At 40.4% G+C, this 27,581-nt stretch overlaps 1 protein-coding gene across 2 annotated transcripts; it reads left to right on the forward strand.

The window, feature by feature from the left end:
* Positions 1-1,110: 1,110 nt before the first annotated feature.
* gnb1l (guanine nucleotide binding protein (G protein), beta polypeptide 1-like) lies at positions 1,111-27,504 on the forward strand. 2 transcript variants are annotated; one of them, XM_041999889.1, is made up of 7 exons: positions 1,111-1,191; positions 7,269-7,439; positions 8,855-8,980; positions 9,200-9,362; positions 12,310-12,402; positions 17,367-17,582; positions 24,166-27,504. In XM_041999889.1, exons 2-7 carry the CDS (start codon positions 7,330-7,332, stop codon positions 24,442-24,444), a joined length of 987 nt encoding a protein of 328 aa, XP_041855823.1. In that variant the 5' UTR covers positions 1,111-1,191; positions 7,269-7,329; the 3' UTR covers positions 24,445-27,504. The 2 variants fall into 2 exon arrangements, with proteins under 2 accessions (XP_041855823.1, XP_041855825.1); XM_041999891.1 differs by having other exon boundaries at positions 1,178-1,235.
* The last annotated feature ends 77 nt before the right edge of the window (positions 27,505-27,581 follow it).

Below are 27,581 nucleotides of genomic sequence, written 5' to 3' on the forward strand. Positions count from 1 at the left end.
TAATTGATGATGATGTAGGTGAAGGTATCTGTCTGAACAAGGCAGGAGACACTTTCTCCCACCTCCTGCAGAGGGGTTACTGTCCTGCCATTTCCATTTGCACTAATTGCTTAAAACTCATCAAAGCTCTACAACTGAGAATCACTCTTTTCAAGTTTATTATTAAGCACCAATTTTAAATGTAAATTATCTAATTTGTGAATAAATGGTAATCCTTGTCCACTATGGATCAAAATAAATGCATAATGTATCAAGGGTGATAACGAAAAGAAGTGTAACTATTGTAAATCATTTAAATGCTATCTTCTGTCTTTAGGTCTTTTAGGGCTTTTCTGTTGCTCAGACTGGTTTCAGACATCCTACACACCCTCACCAACTCAACCACCCACTCAGCCACCTGTACTTTCTATTTTTTCATTTTGAAGTTCAGGGGGGATTGGCTGACTCTAATCCACGTCCACAGAAGAGGTTTAAAACACTCTGGTTTCATCTAATCTTCCAGCTCAGAACTAGCTGGGCTTGAAACTGGCTTTCCCCATGATAGGAATGGACAAATAGGGGTCCCTCCCAGTACCTCCATGAAAGAGGTCTGTGTGCTCTGTGGATTAAGGCCCGGTGTTATTTCTGTCTCTGTTTCTCAATAAGACTGAAAGGATGACAAAAAAAAAAAAAAAAAAAAAAAAAAAAAAAAGGCTTCCCTGTTCTTTTTTCTTTAGACAAATTATCTGGGGAGTTGATATTCTCAGAGTTTTGTTGAAAAAGTTTTTGTCTCTTTCAGAAAATGTTTTATTTATTTGTTTTTAAGGCAAATACAGACAAATTTCCCAACTTGGGATGAATAAAGTACTTCTATCTATCTAAGTACTTCTATCTATATTGTAATCTGCACAGCAAATGAAGACTTAAAATTGATAGCCTACCCAAACACATATCATAACGAGTGGAGAGAGAGAGAGAGAGAGAGAGAGAGAGAGAGAGACAGAGAGAGAGACAGCGAGAGAGACACACACACACAGACAGAGAGAGAGAGAGAGAGAGAGAGAGAGAGAGAGAGAGAGCGTTGTCCCAATTTTGTTCAGGCAATTTCATGGACAGCTCATCTGTTGTAAATAGAGGTCCTTCAAAGCCTGCTTTGGATATCCGCTTCAGTTCCCCTGCCAACATTGAAAGCTCCGAAATCCCACTGATATGGTATTTTGTAAAAATTTATTAAAGCGTTTGCTTTAATTTCTAAGGTGAATCAGTGATACCCAAATGAAGATGTCGTTCATGTAACTTTAAAATATACAACGTTTAAAGGAGTATCAGTAGGTAGGGAATTGCTAGCCTCTTGCTAACGTTAGCTTGTTTGTTACCTCACGAGGCTTTTCAAGCAGATGCTAACTAAAATGCTTTGCTTAAGAAATGCGTTTGCAGCATACGTTTTTAGGTTAGATTCTTCCTTTGGCTATAGAATAAGAGTCAACACCCAAAGATGAGGTAGTTAGCACAGTAGCATGAATAGATAATCATATCAAACGTCACTCTAAATTATGACTATTTTTACAATCATCTGTTTTGTTTAACCTCGTAATTTTAGCAATGCTTCCTTTCAGTACCTTAATTTTTAGCCTCTGAAGCCCTGTCTTCAAACACAGTACAGTAGCAGGCATATTTGTGCCTCAAAGTACTAAAGAAAGTTAAACTGAAAAGGTTCTGTTTTGAAACCTGATGAAAGGATTTTAGATACTCTTTCTAAAACAAAAATAAAATGTTACTACTTATACTTTGAAGTACATAGAAACTAATTCTGTATTTGATATTGAAAATCGTTGTTTACATTTACATTTAGTTGATTGCTATTAGACTAAATGTTTAATAATTTTCCAACATATGCAATTGAATTTTAGTTTCATTTGAAATTATTAAATTAATAATAATAATAATAATAATAATAACAATTAATAAAAATTCATACAGATCTCCATGAATATCCAGTAGTAGGGCTGGGCGATATGGCCTAAAAACAAAATCTGCTTTTTTTTTTTTTTAACTCAATTCGATTTCAGATTTAAATAGGTTTTTTTTTTTTTTTTTCAATTTTTCATTTCAGCAAAAAAAAGTAAATAATGTAATAACTTTTCCACCGTATAAATGACTTTATATCTTGCATAGAAATATGCAACAACACCTCATCCATGATCTCTTTCCATCTGGATCCACTGTGGAAAAAATTCCTCAGTGGATCCTGTCTCTTATGCTGGTTGTCTCTTAACGAGAGTTTGTGGGCTGAAGTTGAGTTCTGCATCTTGTAGAGAGCAGCATTTCTCACTGCAGTTATACGTACAGCTAAATGACGGCTCATTTCACTGTAAATCTATGAGACAAACACTGTTCTGGTGTGGAGGGAGGGCTAAGACCGCTGCTAACTAACTAAGGAAAGAAATCCCCATTTTCATAAAAATAAACTGAAAATTTGATTTATCGATTAATTCGCCCAGCCCTACCCAGTAGACAAAATATAGGTAAGTTTGATTAAGTTTGAAAGCACAGATTAAAAAAATTAGCTGTAAATAAGCTGGCTGCATGCCCTGTGATTGCTTATCTAGTCGATTTTCAAGGAGACTCAAGTCTTCAAAATAATTTTCATCCTCTGTTCTTTGTACTGTTCATTATTTTGAGTACAGCTTTGTCCAATTAAGGGTCGTGGAGAAGCTGGAGCCTTTTCCACAAATTAACAGGCGAGAGGCATCGTACACCCTGGACATGTCGCCAGTCCAACGCAGAGAGACAAACAACCATTCACACTCACACTCGCCCTCACTCCTAGGGAGAATTTAGAGTGACCAGTTAACCTAACATGCTTAGTACTAGGTTGTAGTAATTTCTTTATATTATGTTTCTTTATGTGACAGCTGCCAGTTGAAAGAGATACATGTATTTAGTGGAATGCAGTATGAAGTCTTTTTAATTGTGTAATGGATTTTTAGAGATCTGATATCAGTACACAGTATTATATCACGCAGATGTACAGCTGATACAGGTCAAATTAAGTTACATAATATGCAACTTAACTAGAAAGGTCCAGTTAAGTTGCATATTATGTAACTGGACAAAAAAAGTTATAGCTGAACTCCAGAAACTCTTTACTGCGTGTACAAATAGATATCACTTTGTCAAATGTTTTGGTTTGTTTTGAGCTTAGTCCACATACAGCCACTCATAACACCCCAGTGATGACTAATAGCTGAAACATCTTTTTTTTTTTCTTTTTTTTTTTTTTTTTACTTTTGTACCTCTTGTTTTTTCCTGTCCTCTTTATCCCTATGTTGCATCGTGTCTTTTTGAGATTACAGCATAATAAACATTTACTTGTTTTCATGTCATTGCTATATTGACAGCTAAATCCTCACATATCCAAAGGCCATAACACCCAAAATGTGTGGTGATGTATGATGGCACTTGAGCTGTCAACCCTCTTGTGTCCCTTTGTCCTGTAGTGCCCAGGTAAACGACCTCATGGAGGAAATGGGTGATAATGCAAACAGATAAAGCTCTTGGTACCTGTTGACCACAGTCAGAACCTCCTAAATCAGGACCCTCTGACACGGTGCTCCATCAGTGCCTGCTTCAATGACACCCACAAGGCATTGAGCCCTTATCTGCAATGGCCCCTGCTTAGCATTCACGCCATTCACACGAACAATGCTACCTCTTCCCGCTCATTGGATCTGTGACTGACAGTGGGTGTTGGTGCACTTGTGTCTGACTTCAGCCTCTATCTGACACTTGGCTGTTTATCCAGTCTAGATACCCCCACCAAGACACAATAAAGGGCGGTGTGTCTTCCTTGCTACTTCCCATGCTGTTTTTCTAACTGGACTTTTATAATGGACCTAGCTCTCTATTTGGCACATTGGTTTCCTCCTGAGAGAGACTTGTATTAGATGGGGGAGGGTTATTGCAGAGAGGCTGACTAATGGTTACAGAGCCAGCTCACCGACCAGCCAGTGAGGTGGAAATGCCATCGTGGCCTGACTGAAAAGCAGGGAAGCAGCAGATAAGACCACTGGCTTTGATAAACAGAATGACTAATAGCTGAGGGTATGATGTAGGAGCCATAAATGGGTTTGGGATCTCATTTTACGTGTCTGCCAGCTTAGATGTAGAAGAAAATGCTATTGGTTTTGATAATTTATAATTGTTGCTGTTTCATCGGAAAACATATCTAGAATAGGGCTTTTGAGTTATGTGTAATCTACTTTGGGTTTTCATCATGCAGCTCAGATCTCATATTTGATGAGTCTGATATCGGAGTAAGGGATCTTGGGATCCCATGTCTTCATAATGGGTCCTGTGAAGCTGGAGCATTATAAAGCTTCTATAATACACCCCTGTGATCAGCATATCCCTCCCTCCCTGTTCTTATTTATGAATGGCAGAATTTGACAAGGGGACAACTCAGGTGGGTAGCTTCTGATCACATGATACTAGACCTAAGCAAGGAATGCGGACAGGACTCCCTCCTTTCTGCTACTCCCACCCCCAAAAAAACAAAAAAATATAACTTTGATGCCCCATATCGTAACGAATACAGCCCCAGTCCCCTCCTTCCTCAAGCCCTCACATGTGCAGCGATGCCGATGAAGGGAACGGGTGGTGCAGTTGAGGGGGCATGGGGGGGGCACAGATAGTGGCTGTGTTTGATCTGAAGGTCGCCAGCCCCTTGCTGGTGTTGAGAGATCCTTGGCGGACGAGGCTGGCTCTTATTTAATAACATGAAGGGGAAGCGGACCTTTCTCTCATAATTAGGCCTAATTACCCAGTAGGTGTGGACAGACGGCCCAAGAAGAGACAAACTGCCTTTATCCATGGACTTAGAGTCAGATTACCCAGAGCTGTCTTATCTGTTTCAGGGCCAGCAGGAGCCTTGGTTCTCCTCTCTTGCCTCTTCCTACTGGCTCCCGTGTCCAACTCAGGTTTATTAATCAGTCAGCCTGATTTATTATGCCTGGTCCATGACACTCAGGTTTAATTAGGCTGAGTTAGTTCCTCTGTGTATCTGAGATTGTTTTATGTGGACATGTTTAATAAGAAGAGTGAGTGGCACAGAGAAATTTACTGACCTAGTTGAGCTGTTATCTACTGCTCAATCACCTCATAAATGCTTGTCATGTGTGTATTAAAACTTATGCATGTCCTGGAGGATCTTTGACTTTCATCTACTGCTTCTGCTGGACTTAGAAAGTCCATTTGCATTGACCAGCTTTTGACAAATGGCAGCCTGATTGTTTGCTTGGCCACCTCATTCTGTTGGCTAGGATCATTGTGAACAGATTCGAGTGACATCCTGCCACCGTTTTGTTTGTTTACAGTATCCGTGTCTCCTTTTCTGGGTTGCCTGCATGTTTGTGTTTGGGTTTGTGGGTGACTAACTTGCAGCCACAACAACAGACCCATTGTTGGAGGCAGTTCAGAGAGTGGAAATGCTGACGCCTGGAAAACAAGGGCAACACTCAAATGAGGAAGTAGTGACAGGGGGAAAGTGCCCATTATACCCATCTTTAAGCTACAAATTTTGTTTTACAGTCCTAAAGTCCTGCTCAGCATGTTCTCCATCACTTGCCCAGGCTATTGTTTTTGATTGACAGCAAGCATTGACTGGTAGTTGAAAGTTTCTTATCTTTAAACAAGGAAAACAGGCAGTCTGACGCTACTGTGTTGGTGACTCACAACTCAGTGCAAGCTCACTGCAAGAAGACAATGAGAGATGCTTAATCCACCTGTTATCGGTGTGAGCCACCCCCTGACACACAGGCAGCGGACACTGGTTCAGGAATGTAGCCTTGCCCACCCATTCACAGAAGGAGCAGCTTAACTGATGCTTAACCCTCACAAAAACAATGTGGACTTTTTTCCCCTTAATACCACACTAAAACAAGTTGGTACAGTTGTTATTGGTATGATTTCTTGTTAGTTCAGTTCAGAGATAGGTCCTTTAATGTCAATATCCAAAAGTAGTCATATATTTTATACAACTCTAGAAATCTTTCCTGTTCTTTTTTAAAAACTTGTTTTGCATCTTTATGTTTTCTGAAGAAAACTAATAGAAAATTCTGCACTGTACTCATTTAATGGTGAACTTCCAGTGAAGCTGGTGTGCAGGCTGTGTCCTTCTGTGACACCCGTGCTGCAGTTCTGCTTGCTTAATTAGGCAGGCTGGTCAGGGGTCTCTGTCTCTTCGCTTCATAGATTCACATGGACAATTTAACCACTAACCTCCTGAAATGAGCTGCTTCTGAATGCCTTGGGCTCCAGTTTCAGTGCCGGCTGATTGCAGGGAGCAAGGGGTTATGATAAGTAAAAGTAGATGAGGCAAACAGAAATGAGGAGCAGTGAGCCTGGGGGTAAAATTCTGCTTTTTAACCACCACATGCAGTTTATGCTTTCAAAATAATGTAAATAAGTTTTAGGTATCAGTCAATTTAAGACTTTAGACCTTAAAGCAATCAAACCAGTATGAACAAGCTTCCTTATAAGGATGTTATGAGAATAAGAATAATTCTTTGAAATGCATAGACTTTTGGCACAAGTCAGTTCAAGTCACTTGTGATTTTACATAGCGGGATAAGCCACGAGCTGCCAGTAACTAGGAGGTTCTTGCATGTGATTATACCTCTGTTTTTATGTTAAAGCATCATTTCCTTGGAGCATGCCTGCGGTTGGTTTGGTTTCCTCAGCTGCCTGGCCTACAAATGATATAAAAGCTGGAGAAGTTACCTCTGCCTCTGGGACAACTGCTGTTGTTCACAGGAGGAGTGACAAGCCTGAATCTCCGTCTGTTTACTGTAATTAAGTTGTCAGGGGTTGTGATTTATGACGTATTGAGTAAGAGGGGCTTCATCATAAAGACTGCAAAAAGGAAGACTGAATAAGAGGGAGCCACAGGGTTTGTAGCTGCTAACGGTAGAGGTAATACAGTCAGTGCTTTAAAGACATTTTTCTGTTTTTGTGGAACAAAAAAATATAAGGCAAAAGAGATTTGTTCAGACCCCACCTGTTCAGTCCTTGTGGAAAAACAAGTTGAGATTATTTTGATTATTCAATTAGATAGGCATCCTCTAAAATCTTAATATTGTCCTCTGAAAGAGTCCAACTAAGATACTTAAATTAGAAAACATCCTTTTTGGAGAATTTAATGCTGTGTACATGTCCTCTCACAACCCATATCTGTGTTATGTAACTTACATATTATGTGGTTATTTAATAGAATCTTTTTCTTCTTCCAGAGTACGTGACTGATGGTTTTCAGCCTCCTTGCATCCACACATCAATCCCACGATTGAAAGGATGTCTCGTCCTGCTCCGTCCCCGATTTACACTTTAAGAGGGGCTGGCAGTGCTCTTAACACCCTCCACTTCAGCTGCTGTGGAGGGGACACACCCCTCCTGTTTTCTGGGTGAGTCTTATTAAGTATCACAAGCACATACACAGGTTTGTTGTTCCATCCATCCATTTTCTTCCCCTTATCTGGGGCTGGGTCGCAGGGGCAGCTTCCTAAGCAGGGAAGCCCAGCCTTCCCTCTCCCTGACCACATTCGCCAGCTACACAGAGCTCAGACTCTACTCTGAGCTCTGAGATGGGATTTGAAACTATTTCTGGCAGGGGACTCCACCAGATGTTCCCAGCAGACCCTCACAATATATTTGAGTCTGCCAGCCCAGACTGGCATCCTCTCCCACCATTGGAGCCAACACAGAAGACCAATAACAAAACACAACTCAGATTCAGGTCAAGGGGGCTGTTCCTCCCAGCCTTGTCCTCCAGGTCTCACTGTCATTGCCCACGTGAGCATTGAAGTCCCCCAGATGAACGAGGGAGTCCCCAGAAGGAGTGCTCTTCATCACCCCATCCAAGGACTCCAAAAAGGGTGGGTACTCTGAACTACTGTTTGGTGCATAAGCACAAACAACAATCAGGACCTGTCCCACCCACCTGAAGGCAGAGGGAGGCTACCCTCTCGTCCACCGGGGTAAACCCCAACATACAGGCACTAAGTCGGGACAGTGAGTATGCCCACACCAGCTTGGCGCCTCTCACAGGGAGCAACTCCAGAATGGAAGAGGGTCCAGCCCTTCTTGAGGACAGTGGTTCCAGAGCCCAAGCCATGCGTCCCTGGTGAGATATAGCTGTGAGTCCAGCTATATCTAGCTGCTCAGCCCCGCGCACCAGCTCAGGCTCCTTCCCCACCAGAGATGTGACATTCCACGTCCCTAGAGCTAACTTCTGCAGCCGAGGATCAGACCGCCAGGGTCCCTGCCTTCGCCCGCTGCCCACATCACACTGCACCTGACCCCTGTGGCCTCTCCTGCAGGTAGTGAGCCCACAGGAGGGTGACATGGGCCCCCCTGCTCATGTCACCCTTTTGAGCTGATTCCGACCGGACCCCATGGGCAAAAGCCTGACCACCAGGCGCTCACCTCTGTGCCCCACATTAACACTTGGCACCAGAGGGGAGCTTCAGTAACCCACATCCAGGCAAGGGACACCTGGATCCATTGTTTTTAGTCATTATAGGGGTCTATTGAGCCACGCTTTGTCTGGTCTCTCCCTTAGAGACCTCTTTGCCATGGGTGACCCTACTAGGGGCATAAAGCCCTCAACAACATAGCTCCTAGGATCGTCAGGACGCGCAAACTCCTCCACTGCGGTAATGTGGTGGCTCAGGAAGGAGAGGTTTCTTGTTGTTTATGATAAATAGCTTTCAATCCAACCTACAATTTTTGATAGTTTGGTTATAGGTGTAGCAGTGAAACTAATAAGTATTAAATGAAATGTGATTTGTACGGGGAAGTAATTTTAGTGGTTTTACAGGTCTGCAAAGGGTGCCATCCACATCTGGAACCTAAACAGCAGGAGGGCTGAGAAGATCATAGAGAGTCATTCTGGTAGTTCAGTTATTTGGGTCAACATGCTGCAGTCAGCAGGTAACCTCATCAGGTAAGTCTCTGAACTCGCTGATAGGTGTTACTCAGCATTCTCCTACCAACGACTTGCAAATGTGAAATATTATTTGTTACCTACAAAACTGATGTTTTTATGATTAAAACTGTAAAATGACTGTCATTACACAGCTTTAAATCATCTAGTGATTGATTTTATTTTAAATTTAAGGACCAAAACTTTTGTCCTTTAACGTTTTGTCTGTTACTGTGGCAGTCAGGGACGAGACATGCTGGTCTGCCTGTGGGATCTGAGCGAAGGCCGCAGTGAGCTGATGGAGTCTGTGTGGACAGGCAGTGTTGGATTCTGTCAGTGCTCCTTGCTGGAAACAGGCCTTGCAAACTCCCTTCTGGCTTTCGCTGGCCAACAGACGGAGGAGGTAAGACACCAGCAGAGGAAGTGTGTTTCTGAAAACCATCAGGGCCTGGCAGGATGTTTCAGCATCAGTGCAACTTTGAAAATAATATTTCATAAGTCAAAACTGAATGAGTTGAACCTTGATATATGTGGGGGTTTTCTTTTTTGTTGTTGTTTTTTTTTAATCATGGGAAGTGAACCATTAACTCTTTGAGTCAATGTTTCCACTGACAAATGTGTTTAGCAGGTAGATAATTTTCCGATAACCAACAGGTGGGAGATGAGCATCAGTTTAAGATGTAAAAACAACCTTAATGATCCTGACTTCCCTCTGCCAAGTTTGACTGTTGACTCTCATATTTGTTTCCAGTTAATACTGTTTAGTAAGTTAGTGGAAAATTTTAGAACTGATGCATGTCCAAGTTCAGGCTCAAGTTTATTTATATAGGACATTTTCTGCAGCAGCATTTGCCCAAAGTGCTGAACAATAGAACAACAACAAATAGAACCCTCCACAGTTGAAAATAAAACACTACACAATAAAATAATAAAATCAATAAAAAATAAAACTGGAATAAAAAGTAAAAACACACAAATGTCAAGCTCAATTTTGTTCAAACGCCAGTGCAAAGAAGTGGGTCTTGAGTAGACACTTAAAACCAGAGATAGACGGAGCAGCTCTGATGTGAAGGGGCAAGCTGTTCCAAAGCTTTGGGGAGGCAACCAATAAAGCTCTGTCACCCCTAGATTCGAGTCTGACCTTCAGACAGAGCTGTGAAGAGGACCTCAGGATCCTGGTTGAGGCATGCTGGTGTAGCAACTCCGACAAATACGGGGGAGTTAAACCATTTAAGGCTTTAAAAACAAGTAATAAAATCTCATTCTGAATGTTATTTTACTTGAAAGATTAATCATATTTCCAGCTTATGAAACTTTAGTGATCCCTGTTCCATACATATCCACTCAAGTATCATCAGTGCATTAGTCTCCAATTAGTTTGATAAATCAACATCCAGTTTGCAGCCAGGAGTGTCAAACACTAATCAGAATTGCATCATTAAAACACCAACATTCATTTCATGAGTCAGTGTGCAGGTGGGAAGGACGTGAACTCAGGACCACAGCCACTGACTAAATATCAGTTAATTTCAGCCAGTCGGTGAATGCTTTTGTCTAAAACACCAAATTTTTTCCAAGAGAGCCTAAGAAAACAAGTTTAATTGTGCCTTTTAGAGGGTAACTAACGAGCTTGTTCCTGCTTCTAAAGCTTTATTGATTGATGAATTGAAGTTATAACAAATATCTGTTTAAAATTTTAATGCTTGGCTGTTGGCAGGCAATGAAAACTCTCAATCTCAAATGTTAACTGGAAACTGAAATTACACTTTTGTCTGCCTTGTAGTTAATTATCAACACCCACAAGCTTGTATTGTTTTGTGTGTAGTCAGTGTCTGAGAGGTGAGGTTGGACGGGGAGAGGGCAGCCAGCTATTCAGCCATCTTTTATTGCCTCCAGATTCATGTTACTTGCTGTGTTGCTGCGGAGCTACACTTGAAAGGGACGGAGCGGTCACCTGATCCAGTCAAACGTGCCTCTGCTAACCTCGGTTCAGCAAGCCAGGCACCAGGGCGCCTGTGACTCCCAGCACCTCAATAATGCCATTGTCCCAACAGACACAGGCAGAAGCACCTTAAAAGGCAGACCAAAACATGCCACAGCCGATTTTGTCATTTGGGCTCTCCACCCCATTCCACAGACATAACTGGCCAGGACAGATCCTTATCATGCATCTGCAAGTAAAACAGTCACATAAATGAATTCCCTTGAGAAACAATGCAGAGACACATGCCACAGAGCACGCACAAAAGCGAGATTTAGCCCCATGAGCAAAAATATAGGTCAATATTTAAATGTGTAACCAAGATAGCAGACAACAGTTTCCTTCTGACTGTTTATTGTTCACAGTGAAATTCCTGCCAGGAAATTACTGCTGTGGTATAAACATTAATTAATAGTGTGGTGTGTTTTATTTATGGGCAGTTTGATGCCACATAAGAACGGTGATCACCTGAGGCACAGAGAAGTCCTTAAAAGCCCTCTTTGTCAGGCACGCAGAGGTAAACACGGACGACAGATGTGGCCTAGTGCTAAAATACAGATGCCTCCCTTAAAGGGCTGTTTAATCTGAGGCCTAATGAGGATGAATATGTGGAGCATCAGGATGAAGGAAGTCGAAGGAATTAGTTTTAGTAGAAACGTGGGTACTCGCACAGAGACACACACTTTGTCACTGGTTCCATTAGTAGTTGTAGTTTTATTAGAATCGGTGCCAATGTGTGCAGGAAAACACCACCCATGTCGCCAGGTCAGGCTTTAATGGGATTGATTATAGACAGTGTGGCAGCTGCTCTGCACTGATGGATGGTACTGTACTTCTGATCCACAGAGGTCTGAAAAAATAATGACAGATTCAGCTTGCAGCTTGTTATTTGAATTCAGAGGACAGGCAGGTCATGACTTGGCTGACACCTCACAGACATACAAGGATATGTTTTACTTAGAGCTGCAGTTTAGTGAAAATGTGACTTTGTTCCAATTTTGAAAACAGATTAATTTAAGCAAAAATAGATTAGAATAAATTGGGTTGTGGCTTGAGGATCACATGGATTAACCTCCTGGATTAACTTAACATGGATGGATTTCCTTTAAATTTCATGCAAAAATCCAAGTTAGTGACATTTTTATCTTCACATTGATCATACGCCCTGTTTGATGTCAAAGGAGCTACATGAGCCCCACATTTTGGACAGATGTTCATAGCTTCCAGAAGATTTATCCTAAAGCCCTGAGTTCATTTTTCTGTTTGCGTTCACTTTTAGTGAAAAACCACCTTTCAGAGAGACTAGTGTGGCTGTAAACCTTTAATCTTCAGTGAGTTTTGAGATTACTTTTTCATATGTTCTCTACAGATCAAAATTATTGAACTGCCCAGTAAGACCCCAGTCTGTACCCTGGTACCAGAAGCCAAGCTGGGAATGGTCATGTGCATAAAACTGTGGCAGGTAAGTGGCAGGCACTTTTTAAGTGTTGTAAATGTAACACCCTTTCATTTCAACGTTAACCCTAAGCAGCAGCAAGGAGGCTTCATGTGTGTTTTCATTTGTATTTTTCCTGTGTTTACCCACTTCATTCTGATTGGCCAGCTTCTCCTGGCAAAATTCAACAATAGAAAAGTCAACAAAAATGCAGACGTGAGAGGCGGCATGTGATTTACAGCCCGACAACTCATCCTGGGCCGTTTTTCCATGCATTTCTTCTCAGCTGGCAGCAAGTCCCAACACTGTAATTAGAGCATTTGGAAGGGCCGGGGGTTCACAGCCATATATCAGCCTGCAGCTGTATATCCAATCTGATCTGGGCAAAAAGTTAGCTTTCTGTTTTGTAAATGCTGTCAATCGTTTTATTTTCCACCCCATTAATGGGACCCTGTAATTATTTTCATGGTTAATAATTAACTCTTTGGGTTTGGGGCATTTGGCATGCACTGAATGGGGCTTTTGCATTTTATGGGCTGTTCAGTTTACTAGGCGACAGATATGCAAACAAAGCTTATCGCGTTTAACCCGCTTTTAGGAAAGCTTCTGGTCTGCACACACTGAGTCCTCTGCTTCTGTTAGACTAATCAGGGTTACTTTTATAAGACAAATGGGAAAGCGGTGATGCTAAATATGTGGTGTTATTGTTGAGACACGAATTCTAGCATCTCAGCCTGTTGACATCATGTTTGTGTTTTCCTTTGTTTTGCTTTGATTTCACTGCTGCATCCACCTTTCATCATCTGATTTATGATCCAATGCATCCTCAGCGTTGAGTTCCAGGAAACATAATGATCAATTATATCATTTTAAATCATATAATATGATTGTAATACAGCACAGGCATATTCCTGACTTCAAAGCTGAAGGGTTCAGGTGATTATAAATCATTTCAATGTGATTCCTTCCAGTGCAGAGGCACACTCATCTGTTATGCTGAGAGAGTGACTTAAGGTCAAAGTACTGGGAAAAAACTGAAAACCTGCATTTGTCAAAATGTACAAACCCTCATTTCATTCTCTAACTCAAGCTTTCTGTCCGTGAGAAGAGCAAGAATACCCACTATCCTCTTCTTCCATAACCCCACACAGCAGGAGGCATCAGCTGACGCAGCCATCCTCTCTCTACCACATCGCTTTATCACACATACTCCAGGAAAAAAAACGCTGATAATTATGTCTCCTCTATATCGTCCCACCATCACTCTCTTTTTGTTCCATCTATGAAGACGAGAGGTGATTATCCTCCTTTACTTCAAAGATGCAGTTTGTGGAAATGATTAAATGCAGTGTTAGAAGCGCTTTCTTTTCACTTTAGCTTCCCCCCAGAAAAATCCCACCCAGTCCTCAGATCAGTGTGGGGACATATCTAAAAGGTGATAAAGCTTGTTATCTGATTCACCCTCATCTGATCGGCTGTGAAGCAGTGAACAATAGAGAGTGTGAGGACAAAGAAAGTGCCTCCACATGTGGGTTTGACTTGTGCGAGGATGTGGGGCTTGGCCGGGGGGACAGTAGTGATGTATGATGTGTAAGGGTTTTAATGTGAACAGAGGCTGACCGGGAAAAGGAAATGTTCCTATACAGATATCCATCACTCTCAGCTCATCACCTTGCTGCCTCGTGGACATGACATCATGGTGGGACCTGAACGACAAGCGAAGGAAGCGATTGGTTCCTTATGTTGAAGCGGTGCCTGCCTGAGGCTGGTCTGAGGGTTCTTCGTGGTTCTGGTTGAGCTCTTTCCACTTGCATTTAGCTTTTTTTTTGTGTGTATTAGTTTATTTTTTTGAACTGGGGAGTCCCCAAAACAGTTAAGACATGTTTGATCCACAAAACCTCCAAAACTTTAATTTTTTTAAACATCTTCTTCAAATGTCTAACTTATTGCTTGGCGTCTTTGAAGCTTTTGTAAAGCCTGAATATTATCCTCCATCCACTCTCTAATGAATAGGTTGAATCTGAGATAATAAGTTAACTATTGTTTGCTTTTCTCAACCTGTCAAGACTTCTTTCACATATTGTCTCTCTTTAAATATCCAACTTAGACCATCTTAATTAACCCAATCCAAGATGGGAAACTATGAAACGGTGGAACAGTAAGATTTTACTTTCCTCGTCACTGTGAAGGAGATCTTTCTCTACACACTAGAACAGATATCAGTTTTAGGCCCGAGATCGCTTCGTTCTTGTGTTGTTGGGCAAATGTTTGTTTTTCTTTATATGATGCTTAAAAATCTCAGCTGTTCCTATTTGATCAGGACGTTGAGGACTGTTTGAGAAAATTTTTAGAGAAAAAAATGTTGCTGGAAAATTGCATTAAAATGGATTTTTTGGTTTCCAGTGAATGACTAGCATGCAAGTGCCTGTAGTCAAGAAAATTTAAATAACCTTGTGGATATATGGGCTGAAGTATTAGGTTTTTTATAAACATAAAAATGTAAATAACAAAGCTTGTCAATTAATAGTTAATATTTTGTATAAACATATATTTCCGGATATTGAATTTTAAGGAATTGCATTTTTTTCCAGACAAATGAAAACTTTTCAGGCTGTTGCTTATACTAAAGAAAATTCCAGCTTTGCTTTTTAACAAAATTGTGAGCATATATTTACTGCTTTTGTTTTTATTAAAGAAACCTTTAATGGGTTAACTCAGAAAGGGAAAATAATATCACCAATAAAATGCAGTTCCAGTCCGAGCAAGAGTTGAAGTAAAGCCTGTTCAACCAGGGGATTTTTTCTAACCTCGAAACTTAGAGTATAAGTATAAGATCAATTAAACTTGAACTTTAATCAGTTATTACTTTTTCTCTGTTAATTTAGCACTTCCTTAGTTTTTTTTAAGCGTCTTTGTTTTTAATTTTAGTACGTACATTTTATATATATATAGATATATATATATATATATATGTGTATATATAAATATAAATATATATCGATCTATATATATATATATATATATATAGATAGATATATATATATATAATACGTAGAGACACTGACTCTGAATGAATGGGTAAATATTGAATCTGTATGTTAAATTTATTTACACAGTATCTGCATGTATACCCAGATACGGGTATGGAAACATGGCAGAAAGTCACAGTTCGGCTAACATTTTGACCCAGCTAGTTGCCTCTCTAGAGAGGACAGTTTCCTTTACTGGTCCGCCTTCTCCAACCAGCTTCCAGTCGTCTTTCTTTCCAGCTGTTCCTCCGTGATGAATCTCCTCCCAGTGCCCCAGCCCCACTCCAGCAGAGAGCCCTCTTGTAGAAAGGCCTGTGGAGGATATAATGAATTAGGTGTCTACCCAGGGTTCCCCGACCTCTGACCCATGACATCATCAATCAAGGAGGTCCTTCACTTAAGTGAAACGCTGGGCCCCAAGCCTGGAACGCTTAGCCCGGTCCCTGCCGGCAAGCAGGGGCCACTGATTTTCACTTGTTTTTATTTGTTTTCATAATCCCTCGGTGTTCGTCCTGGCTGATGTGTTTGGAAGGAATACACGACTGTGTCTATAATTTGTTTAAAGCTGGAAGAAGAGAAATATAGAGCGTTAACAGAGGAGAGGACCTGAACATGGATGAAAAATGGCAGACGCAGCCTCCTTGCACATATGGAAAAAATTTCTCTCCCTCCTAGCTTCTGCATGGCACTGTGCTTCTCTGGAGGCCTGAAGTTATTCTAATAGCTACAGTCTGTATCTATATATTTATACTTTTTACTTTTAATTAGTTTACTTTACTTTTTAAAAACAAATAATTGTTTGGATCATGTCTTTTAATATTTGTACGGAGGTGTTTAAGATAAAAAAGAGGTATCTGTGTGTATTTATACACTCATACTCATCATGTCCCTCCCTTCATCCTCTTTACCTTCCCTCCTTCTGTCTTTCCATTGTTTCCTTCAACAATGCAAAGCAATTTGAAAGCACTACATTTATCAGACGCAGCCATACATCCAAACATCTTCTACACCTGTTTAATCAGACATACTCATGTCTGAGCAAGCAGTCAGGTTAATTTAGCCCCTACTACTTTAGCCATCTTTTTCAGAAGTGTTGTGTGATGCATTTTTGTGCTCCTGCTTTTATTTGCTTTCACTTGATTCATTGTGATGAATTCACCACTTGTAAATGCTGTGGCTGCATCGTGGAGTAGTGAAATGGGGATGAAATAAAGTTATATTGTAGTTTAATTTGTTTTAGGTAGCGTACAGCTGAAATAAGTAGTTACTCCGGCTGTATACGTGATCAGTCCATCATAGAAAATATATGTGATAATTAACTATCGTCATCGTTGTCACTCTGAGGACTCATTTTTAGAAAGCAGCTCAACCATTTATTATTTATTATGATAGTTACAGCCTCAGTAATTATGGAACAAGTTAGTCTGACAAACTAATCCCCTGCAGCAAAATTCCTACTTTGATCACCTAAGATAAATTTCTTTAAGAAAACTGTTATAATATGTAAAATTTATCAGCAACTTATCAGCACAGACAAGCTAAAAAGAAATTAAATCAGTATATGATGAGTTTTAAATGCTGTTTTAAATAATCAGAGCAAAGCGTAAAGAATATTGGGATTTTCAGTGTTCGTAATATTGATCTGTGCTGGCTGCAAGGTCTGTGGCTGAGGATTATAGATGAGGAGCAAAGTGAGGAGTGGTGTAATGGCGTGCTGGAAAGAGAGAGCAACAGGCTGACGAATGGAGCCCACAGCTTCTCAGAGTGTCAGCGGGAGCTTCCAGGATGATAACCTCTGCTCCTCTCAGCTTCCAGCAACATGCTGCGGTTTCTTTTTTTTTTTTTTTGTTTTGTTTTACTACACAGCTCTCTCAACTCACACCTTAACTCACACTCCTGTTTGTGTTCCCTCTTCCCATCTTACTGTCTCTCTGTTCTCTTATCATGGCCCCTGTCTTCCAGCCAGACTCGGGTCCTGGACCTCTGCTGTTGGCTGGATATGAAGACGGTTCCTTGTTGCTGTGGGATGTAACACAGAGGTCTAAGCTGAGCCAAGTCAAAGCCCACCCTGAGCCCGTTATGTGCCTGACCTTTGACCCCAAGTGTCTGAGGGGCATATCAGGCTCCTCTGAAAAGAATCTCTCCTCCTGGATGCTGGATGGCCAGAACAACTTGCAGGTCAGCTGACTTAGACCTAAACCAAACTGATATTTTTAAAATGTGGGTTGATCTGAGATTGTCCACATCAAAATCCATTAGAGTCCTGTATTTCTAACTTTAAGTTTTTCATTGAATTAATTAGATTTGTTTTAAATATTCATTTCTATGTTTTTATGGAAGTTGTATGGGCACAGATGTGCCACAACTGGAGTGAGATTCCCCACAGAGACCCAGTCGTCAGTGGACATTTGTCAACAGCTAAACTGTCAGTGTTGAAGCTGATTGAGTCACATTTGGGTTTCACTTACAACCTTGGATAAACATAGCTGTTCTACTGTTTTCTAATAATCTCAGCCATTTATTCACCACCATTTTTACATTACTTATAAGCACTTCCACAGAATTATCATGTTTAGCTTTGTTTCTCTTTTACACACAAATATAAATATAAACATCAAAAGTTTATATAATTATAAATAATCTATTATAATGATATATTTGTTGATCTTAACTCATAGATATTTGTTTATATTGTTGGTATTTTTAGTAACATAGTCCTAATAATTTTAGCGAGCTGGTTCAACTATTTATTGATTACCCCTATCTTTACTGCTCCTTCTTTATCCATTTGGGTGGTCCAGCTGGCTTCATGTTTTATTTTATTTTATTTTATTTTATTTTATTTTATTTTATTTTATTTTATTTTATTTTATTTTATTTTATTTTATTTTATTATCAAATCAAGAAATATCCATTTTAGATTATTTGTACATGAGGTACAACCAGTACTATTTTGGTTGCCGTAGAAACATGTTGCTCACCCTTTTCCATGTTTTAAATTCTGAGCAGCCCTACCTGTGAGCTGATTGTTACACAATAGTTGACTAAATCCCATGAAAAAGAATGAAAGGTAATGGAGGTGACGGGAGGAGAGGAGTGTTGCCTTTCTCCAGACTTGCTCAGAAAACATTAGGGGCCAAAGAGGAAGAAGCTCAGTGGGGCTCCAGGGGCCATAAATCAGCTGCTGGTTACACAGTGTTGGCAGGGCTAGGGGCCAAGGGCCAGACTGGGGCTGTCACTCCAGAGTCAAACCACCCACATACACACTGACACACAGTCACACAATACCTCATTACTATGTGCAATACACCAATGATTATAGTTCTGAATAAACATGCTTATATTTAATAGTTAAGTTTGGAAAAATCATTTATATTTTTTAAAATTCACAATGCCGTAAAATTATCCAAAGCTGAATTCTTCCTGTTAAGATGTATACTTCATGAAATACAAAGTTTACATCATCTCACACACATTTGTACTTTACGAGTGGTCCAAGCTTTACACTAAAGCCCCTGTCACACTTAAAGAGATCGCATCAGCTTTGTTCCATAATTCATTTTACATAACAACCATTGCTTCAGAGACTTAACGCCTCATTTGAAGCTATATTTTCTCTTGATTTCATGAGCAAAAGGGAATGGTCCCATTTTTCAGTCAACCCCCATGAATCAGAGCCAGTGGGAACCTTCGGCTGATATAGTACACTCCTGCACAGTGAAGGGCTATTATTCTTTCCAAGACTTTTTACAAATGAATGCTTGAATTAGAAATATTTGCAAAGCTCCGTTTTCTCACCCTGAATTTGTGTCTAGACAAACATTACAAAGGATTTTATTCCGTTTACCATAAACAGGAGGAGAGTGCCTATCTGGTTTATTTTGTGCAAGCAACAAAATATTGATTCAGCATGTAACCGAGGATGAGGATGACAGGAAAAAAGCACAAGGAGAGGGAGAGGATCCAGCAGGGTCTTTTAAATTATTCTGAAGTGCAGCTCAGTGTGACATCCAGACAGCTTTCCTCAGTTCTTCCCACAAAAGTATTTTTGTGTAGCTGGAGTAAGAAGGCGGTGGGGGTGGGACCTGCCGGGTGGCGGACTTGGGCCCTGGGTTCTGACGGACGACCCGTGAGAGGTAATAAAAATATCAAAACCTAGGAGGCCCCTTAGCCAAACAAAAAACACATCTGCAGTAAGGGGAACAGTAGTTCACAGTGGGAGGCTGCAATAAAGGGTGAGGAGGCTGTAAGTGCCACAGCATCCCACTTCCCACAAATTACCCCTCCGATATGGCCCTGCACAGTGGAACTGGCTGGCAGGGCTGATAGATACTTTTTTTGAAATTGAGGGGAAACTGAATGTGACACAACACAGCGCAGTTATGATTCAGGGAAGCTGAAGGCCTGTGAAGTGAGCTTATCAAAGCCAGATAAAGACACACAGCCGCAGGAATGGGGGTTAATGTATTACACATGGCTCCAAGAGGCCCTTATCTGCTGTGTGACCCGGGCTGGCCTGAGATTGTTTCATAGTAATGAAGCAGCATCTTCTTCACTCTTTTTTTTCCTCCTCTTCTTTCTGGTGTGCGTTTTTGGGAATCCATCAGGGTGAGACCGTGAGGGCGTTGGCGTTAGAGTTTACCGGCTGTTAAGCTAGATGGACGTATATTTAGACGGCTGCTCAAATGCATTGACAGGCGATGTGATGGGTCTCTTCATGAGAGAAAACAAAACAGAGGTTTTGGCCTGCAGAAATAGAAAGCAGGTATAAACAGAGGAAGATTAGCAGTGTAAATCAAGCATGACTGACAGCAAGCTATGTCTATGACTGATGACAGTTCTTTACAGGTGCAAGTTCTGCTTCTCATCCTTACTGGGATGTAAAAATACCCCCTCCTAGTTGTTACCTGCTTCATTTCTTTATGAAAATAAAAATCTTTGCACTCGTCAACAGGTTGTGATCTGACCTGACTTATGGTTAAGATCAGGAGTAAACAGAAGCTTGAGCTTCTTTTATTAAAATTCTGAACTTTTTTTAATTGATCACTTTTTCCTCTCCTTTAGTTTGAATTAGAGCGCTCACCTGTTTGACACATCCATATCCTGTCAGCCAGAGCCAAGCTTTAACAGGCAAGGTGACAAAAGGCTGTAATCTCCCCGCTGCCGAGTGTGATTCAGGGACAGGGTGTGTCAGAAATACCTGTGAAAAGCTTCCCAGCCGCAAGGCTCGAGTGAGTGAGCGATGACGGGATGTTTCAGTAGATCAGCGTGAACGGCAAGCCTTGTGCCAAGACTGAGGGTGGAAGACGGAGAGAAAAGTGGAGCAAACTTGACTGAAACCCTCAGTGTGTGAGTGTGTGTCAGATCTTCTCTAGACCCGCATAAAGTAAATCTGGGCCAGGCTGCTGAGTAGAGCTGGTGGCCTCCTGACAGCTGAGAAAGCTGCCATTCCCACAGACAAACCTGGCCTGTGTGTAAGTGTGTGTACATGCTGTGACACTGGCTGTGACGGAGTGTTTAAAAAATGGAAGATGAAATCTGTCTTTAATGAGACAGTAAGGAAGCAATAGGAGAAAAATAGGGTGTAAAACAAAATGAGCCTCAACACTCATTTTAGATTATGAATCTCTTTTAACTTTCAAGAATAAATCCAAGAATAATTAATATTTTAATGGCAGCATCTTATTGTCAGTGTTAATATCCATTTGTTATGTCCATCTGTTATGTGACATTGAAAAAGATAAAAGCGGTTAAAAACATTTTTCATTGATTATAATGAATTTTATTAAATTTATCTCTACTGCTTGGTTTAGGTACGTAATGTCACAAGTGAGTGTTTATCTTATTACTGTTTCAGAGTTTGAACATTTCCCTAATGTCAATATATTTTTTACTGTCATCGCAACCATTTGTTCAAAAGCATTCATTCCTATTATTACTGTCCAAAGGAAAAAGAAAAAAAAGGAAACAGGAAAAGAATAAAATCCAAATAAACATTTTTTTTCTTGCTTTTTTCGTAGTATGAGCTTTAAAGGGTTTTCTTGTCTTTAGGTAACAATTTAGATTCATCACCCAACATCTAAAACAGATTTAATTATGTAAAAGTCAAGCAATTAAAAGAAAAGATGCAGATATTCAAATTTCTTTGAAGTTGCCCTCAGATAAAAATCACGATTTTTGATGTGTTACAAGACATATAAGAAAAAATCAACCATCAAAGTTATAGCTGATAAGTTTGGCTTTAAGGTGGTCAGACAGCCTCCATGTTTGCAGAACATTGGAGGAACCACTCCTGAGCGAATTTGCACACTTTGTGATTTGAGAACCTGGTGCAAGCTAGGAGGGAAAAAGGTAGCATGAGCTAGGTGGAGGAGGTTGTAGAACCAAAGCTAAATAAGGAATCTGGAAGGCTGTCTGCCTCTTTCCAAAATGCAAAACCAGTGTTAAATCATGCAAGACACAACCTCAGCACAGCCACATTCCATCCAATACAAACAGCTAAAACAGAAAATGAACCTTGACTCTGAGTTTTCAGGCAGCTCATAGTTGTCGCCATCTCAGGTCAACCAGAGCATTGTGGACTCTGGTCTTAATCTTGTCCCTTTTTATCATACTTGCTTAAATATGTGTTTTATTCATTTGAAATTGGCAACAGCAGAAACTGCAATGTAGAACACAGCAGCTAGATTTACACCAGAAAGAGAGAGTTGCTGCCCTCCTGATAAAACCCCAACACACTACTTTGTCTTCACATAGCAAACAGATGCTAAGTGCTGAATTAAGGTCCAAAATATTGTTTATGTAAGACTTTAAAAATGTTCTAAATGATCTAACCGGATGGACCATCTAATCGTTTAGCTATTTTTTTATATTATATCCAAGGTGTTAGTCTGAATATGAAGTATGTAAGTATGTTAAAATTAATGTGTCCTCCAGTATATTATCCACCTATTTCTGAAATTATTTTTATTAGTTAATATCTAAAAGTTGCCACAGAACAAGGGAAATAGCAGGTTGGAATATTTTTTTAAGCCATTTTACTTTTATCCAACTAATAATCCATTTTGTTGTGCTTAGAAATAAGCAGATTACACAGTGTTGAGTTGTTTTAGTGTTGTTTCCTCCAGACACCAGTGCCACAGGAAGCCACAGTGTAAACACTGATCACTGGCCGCTTAGGAAGCTGCATGGCTACACGTGTGTGTATATTTCATTTAAATGATGGCACAGGACAACCTTGGTTTCTCACAGCATTTTCTCTCCACTTTCTTTCTCAGACAGAAAGTAAAAACAATTAAGCAGCCAGCCTTGCTGAATGACCATTACTGCATCATTAGCCATTTACTGCTCGCAATTGACCCCTAAATGAAACAAATGCCTTTTCCTGACACAAACTATGGGAAGCAAAACAAACAAAAACAGACACTTAAACCCATCATTATCAGGCCTCTAATGCAAACCAGATGGAGCGAGGTGGGGGCATACCAGATACCTGAGGTAATAACAAAGCTCCAAATAATCTTTCACCCCCTGGTTTTCTTTGGATCTCTTCATCTTACTTTCTTGGTCCAAGCAGGCACGCACTGTTACACACTAGTAATGCCAACAGAGTTGGTTTGATTAACAACAGCAACAAGAAAACACATCAGGGACTCTTCTGAGCTTAGCTTTCTTTTTTGGTATGATCAATGACATTCCTCCCTGCTTTCTCTCCCCCTTGCATTCCACTTTATCCACTTGGGCTATGAGTACCTGGCTTATATCTTCCACATGCAGCTTGTGGATGGTTGTTGCCCCGAACAGGAGCATGCAGATATCTTCTCCCATCTATGGCCATTAGTCTCCCTAGACACGACTTATGAAGTCAATTTTACGCCGTCCAGTTTGATTTCAGCTCCCATATCCAGATGTTTGCAGCCCATCTAGCAATCCTGCAGAAATCCCCACCCTGCAGGGAGAGCACGTTCACTCCCCTGGAATGCCCACCGCAGCAGGCCCTTTAGATAGTGATCTTAGCCGCCATTCGTTATAATATGTCAGAATGTTACCCCTTTAGAGAGATTGATATAGTCCTTGGGACACAGTAGATCATAGGGAGAGGGGGCTGTGGCTAATCTTTAGCAGGCAGATGTTACAACAGTGTATTTATCGGAACGCTTCGCCCGCTGACCAGACCTTTCAGTGTAAATGTAATTCATCAGAGGCGCCTAAAGCAACACGGTCTCTGCAAACAGGCATTTCGGCTAGATGGTCTCTCTTTCTTGCAGACTGTCACACAGGTGACTCAGTGCCCTTTCGTAGTGACTCCAAACCAAATAACGGGACTCAGAGAGATTTACTAGCGACTCTCGTGCCGGAATGTTTTATGGCTGATGATGGAGTCCCAGGGGTCTAGGGCCAGGTTCACCAGACCTCCAGCCTCACACTTGGACCTCCGTCATCAGAGCAACTGATAGCATCTCTTTGTGTGTGTGTTTGTGTTGGCCACAGTTTCTAGATAGCAATGACTTTGCAACTTGCTGACATTTCTACATTATTTATATTATTTTTTGTTCTTTATTTGTTTGAGCAAAATCATTTTTTTTGGTTTACGTTTCTTAGATAATTACTGCAGTTAAAATACTACTTGGCTGTTTAAGTTTTTTAAAATACTTTTAATACATATAAAGGTTATTTTGCATTCTTGTTTTCACACACACACATGCACACACACAGAAAACCCCCATCTATTATTAAGGTTGTGGTGTTTGTGAATTTCCAGTTGCAGGACTGTGTGACGCTGGTCAACCCTGGAGTTTCTCAGCTGTGTATCAGGGAGGACGGTAAGCTTCTGGCATCAGCAGGCTGGGACCACAGAGTGCGGATATTTGGCTGGAAGAAGCTGCGGCCGCTGGCAGTGCTTCAGTATCACACGGACATGGTGCTCAGCGTGGCTTTCTCTGACCACGAGGACCAAAGACAAAGACTGCTGGCCGCCGGATCCAAGGACCAGCGGATCAGCCTGTGGTCAATATACAGTGAAGGAGCTGAGACGGGCTGAGTCTCTGAGCTCTGGGAGGGCATACAGACTTTGAACAAGGCTTTCACAGCCATCTGCGCTGATGAAATGTGGCCATAGCCCCAGTTTGTGTACGGAAGTCACAGAAATAAATCATCAGAGCTTGAATGCTTGGATAAAGTTGAAAAACATTAAGTGTATTTTTAAAATGTGCCCAAATTATTTTTTTTTTTTTTAAATCATTTACCAAAATGATATATTTTCCAAGTTATATAGTTATTTTTTATGTCAAATCTCAATGTTATATAGTAAAGACAGTAATACAGAAATAATACATTTTACTTTTGGAGACTAAAAATACTGTGATTTTATTATTGCATTTTAGTGCAACCTGTTAGCAGATTTCTATTAGACGAGCTGAAATCCTTTCAGGTAGTTAATTAAGCAGAAGTCGACTCCTTCAGCCTGCTGTTTGCTAAAAGCCTAACACGATGCTCTGCCACTATGTGATTATGTTGACTTGTCTGATGGGAGATTTGCTTCAGTGGACTTGAATTTGAGGTATACGACGCACCTGAGCACCTATGTAATCCTGTGTTGTTATTCTAGCAGCTTTTAGCTTAACACACAGGCCCTCCTACCTGACCTGAGCTGTATTTGTCAAACAAGGTTAATCACGGCAGGGACATGGAGAACAGAGAGGTGTTGATTTAGTGGATGTGCTGATCAGTAGTTTCTTTCCCCAGTCAGAATGATCTGCTTATGAGCCCATTTACTTTTCTTGATAAATGTACTTTGCATAGCAGAAACGGGAGAAAAACTATAAAATGACATCACACCAACGTGCTGATGTAGGTTCCATTAAAATAAGTTGTGGTATAAATTTCCCTTTCACCTTTGTAATGACAAATGCAGATGCCTTCTCAGGAAAACAGTATTTGTCAGGAAGGCCAAGATAATAATGAGGTGTTTTTCTCTTCATTGTCTCTAATAATATCCCTGAGTAAGGGAGCAGATTGGGAGCTTGTGTTATAATACTGTGTCCAGAGGTCAGGGGCCATAGCTTCAAACGCTCAACGTTCTGCTTCATAACGGCTCTGTCTCCTGGGATGATCCATAGTTGAGAAGCTCATCATGCTGTACAGGAAAGTGCTGAGAAATCAAAGAGCCAGATGAGCATAATGGCCAGGAATCATTAGGGAGCAGAGGAAAGACGAGGTCATTTGCCAGACAAGCTGCTTTGCTGCGATGCTACTGTCATGGAAAAAAGTATTTTTTTTTTTTAAAGTGTTACTGCAGTTTTTTTTTCTCTCTAAATTTGTGTTTATGTAAGATTCTGCTTGTCTGAAGAGCTAGATTTTTTAAAATGTGCTCTATTAAATAGTTTTACACCTTTCTTTATAAGGTGGCAAGTTTAAGAAGTTGTTTACCATGTTCACTGCAGAAGTCCATCCATACCTTTTGTCCCTGACCCCTCTGGTGACATTTTGCTTTCAGAATAGCTTCCTAAGTCTCCCGTTGTCTTTGAACAAACACTTGAGGTGGTGTGGACCAGCTTCCGTCCGTTCTCTGATAAATCAAATACTGGGTCCATTGGTGCAGATGTCCTTTGAATGGAGAAGACAGCAGCTCATCATCCTCAGAAAAAGCTGTTGGGCTGGCGGTAGTTGTCGTAAATCACCTCATAATGGATCATTTAGGAAGTCAATAAATGGTTGGGGGGGACTATCTGCACAATAGGCCTTGTGCTTCACTTATCACCTAACGTGTGTCTTCCCTGGCCTTTAGGGTTATTTAAGGTTAGAGGTCATCTTGGCTGTGGGATGGGACATAATCCAGTAGGTTGCATGGGTCTGCAAGTGTGTGTTGTTGATGCTGTTTCTATGTCAGCCTTATATTACCTGCTGAGACATAAACCCTAAATGAGTGGGGGAGTACATCTTTATGAAAGCAATCCCTTCTGTATAAGCCAAGATCAATGTTTAACCTGTATGGTTAAGTTGCTTTTAATTGCTTTACATGTATGTTAAAACAAACATGTTGAGGCTTTTGTGTTATGATGTATTACGATGTTCCACATAAAATATCCATCAGCAACCTCATGCACACCACAAGCTGAACCATGTTTTGTAAAAAAAAAAAAAAGGAGGGGGGGATATGTGAAACACATGTTCAGGAATCATGACTCTTCTATTGTTTAGGGGTAGAGGTCCAGTTGATTTACCTGGTTTGTTTTTAGTAACTGTCTGTGGATCCTGCAGCAGGCTCAGCAGCAGATATTTACACCGAGTTGCAGCAAATGCATCATAGCCTTGACAGGCCTGTCACAACAGATGATCCAGATGAGTGTCAAGTGATCTTCCAGGCTGCATTATCATCCATCTTCTACCTCTTCATCCTTCAGGAGCCATGTTCTTATCACTGAGTTTTTTTTTTTTTTTTTTTTTTGCAGCTACAGACATCTGAGCACACAAACGTTCATGCAGTATAACTGTGTGTGCAAATAGAAATCAAAATGGTAAAGCTATTCAGATAACAAATGGAAAAAAGTGTGTATATTTAGTGAATACAGATGTGCAGTACATTTTAATTTCTCCAGTAGGCGCAGTTTCCCATATTTTCCTCTGAGGGCTGCAAATGTGGGTGTTAATATCAACTCTACTTGGACTGATTCATTCGGTACTACTCCAGTGACACCAGTTTATTTAGTGTGTATCTGAGTATGCAGGATACTCTATTTAGTCTGATAAAAATAAACTGCTATGAATAGTGGTGAACTGAAGAAAACATACATGTACTCAGTATTTAATTACAAATAAGAAAATATGTATTTCAATTCTACACTGTTTTTACTCTATTCAAATTTTAAATATAATCATACTTTAACTTTTATTTTCTTTATGTGCTGGCTTTATTATGTATTTTCTAAGATATAATAATTTACATAGTTTGCAATTGAGAATGTCTTGGGAAATATATTGCATTATTTAAGAATAGACTAAGTATAAATGCATTACATTACAATGATTATATGCTAATGAATGACTTATTTGGTTAAAACTGAAATGCTGCTGTAACAGTCCATTAAAAACACAAAGTTGCACGTTTCATGCATCTTTGGTGTCTTCTGTTAATTTTACTAAGATAATTATTTAAAACTGACCTTCAGTTGTTTATTT

This window comes from Melanotaenia boesemani, chromosome 11 (genome assembly GCF_017639745.1).
Source record: "Melanotaenia boesemani isolate fMelBoe1 chromosome 11, fMelBoe1.pri, whole genome shotgun sequence".
NCBI classification, from domain to species: Eukaryota; Metazoa; Chordata; class Actinopteri; order Atheriniformes; family Melanotaeniidae; genus Melanotaenia; species Melanotaenia boesemani.

Coding starts and splice junctions, on each gene's coding strand:
- gnb1l (XM_041999889.1), top strand. CDS start 7,330: ATGTCTCGTCCTGCTCCGTCCCCGATTTACACTTTAAGAGGGGCTGGC. Junction 7,440..8,854: donor ACACCCCTCCTGTTTTCTGG/GTGAGTCTTATT, acceptor GTGGTTTTACAG/GTCTGCAAAGGGTGCCATCC. Junction 12,403..17,366: donor TGTGCATAAAACTGTGGCAG/GTAAGTGGCAGG, acceptor CCTGTCTTCCAG/CCAGACTCGGGTCCTGGACC.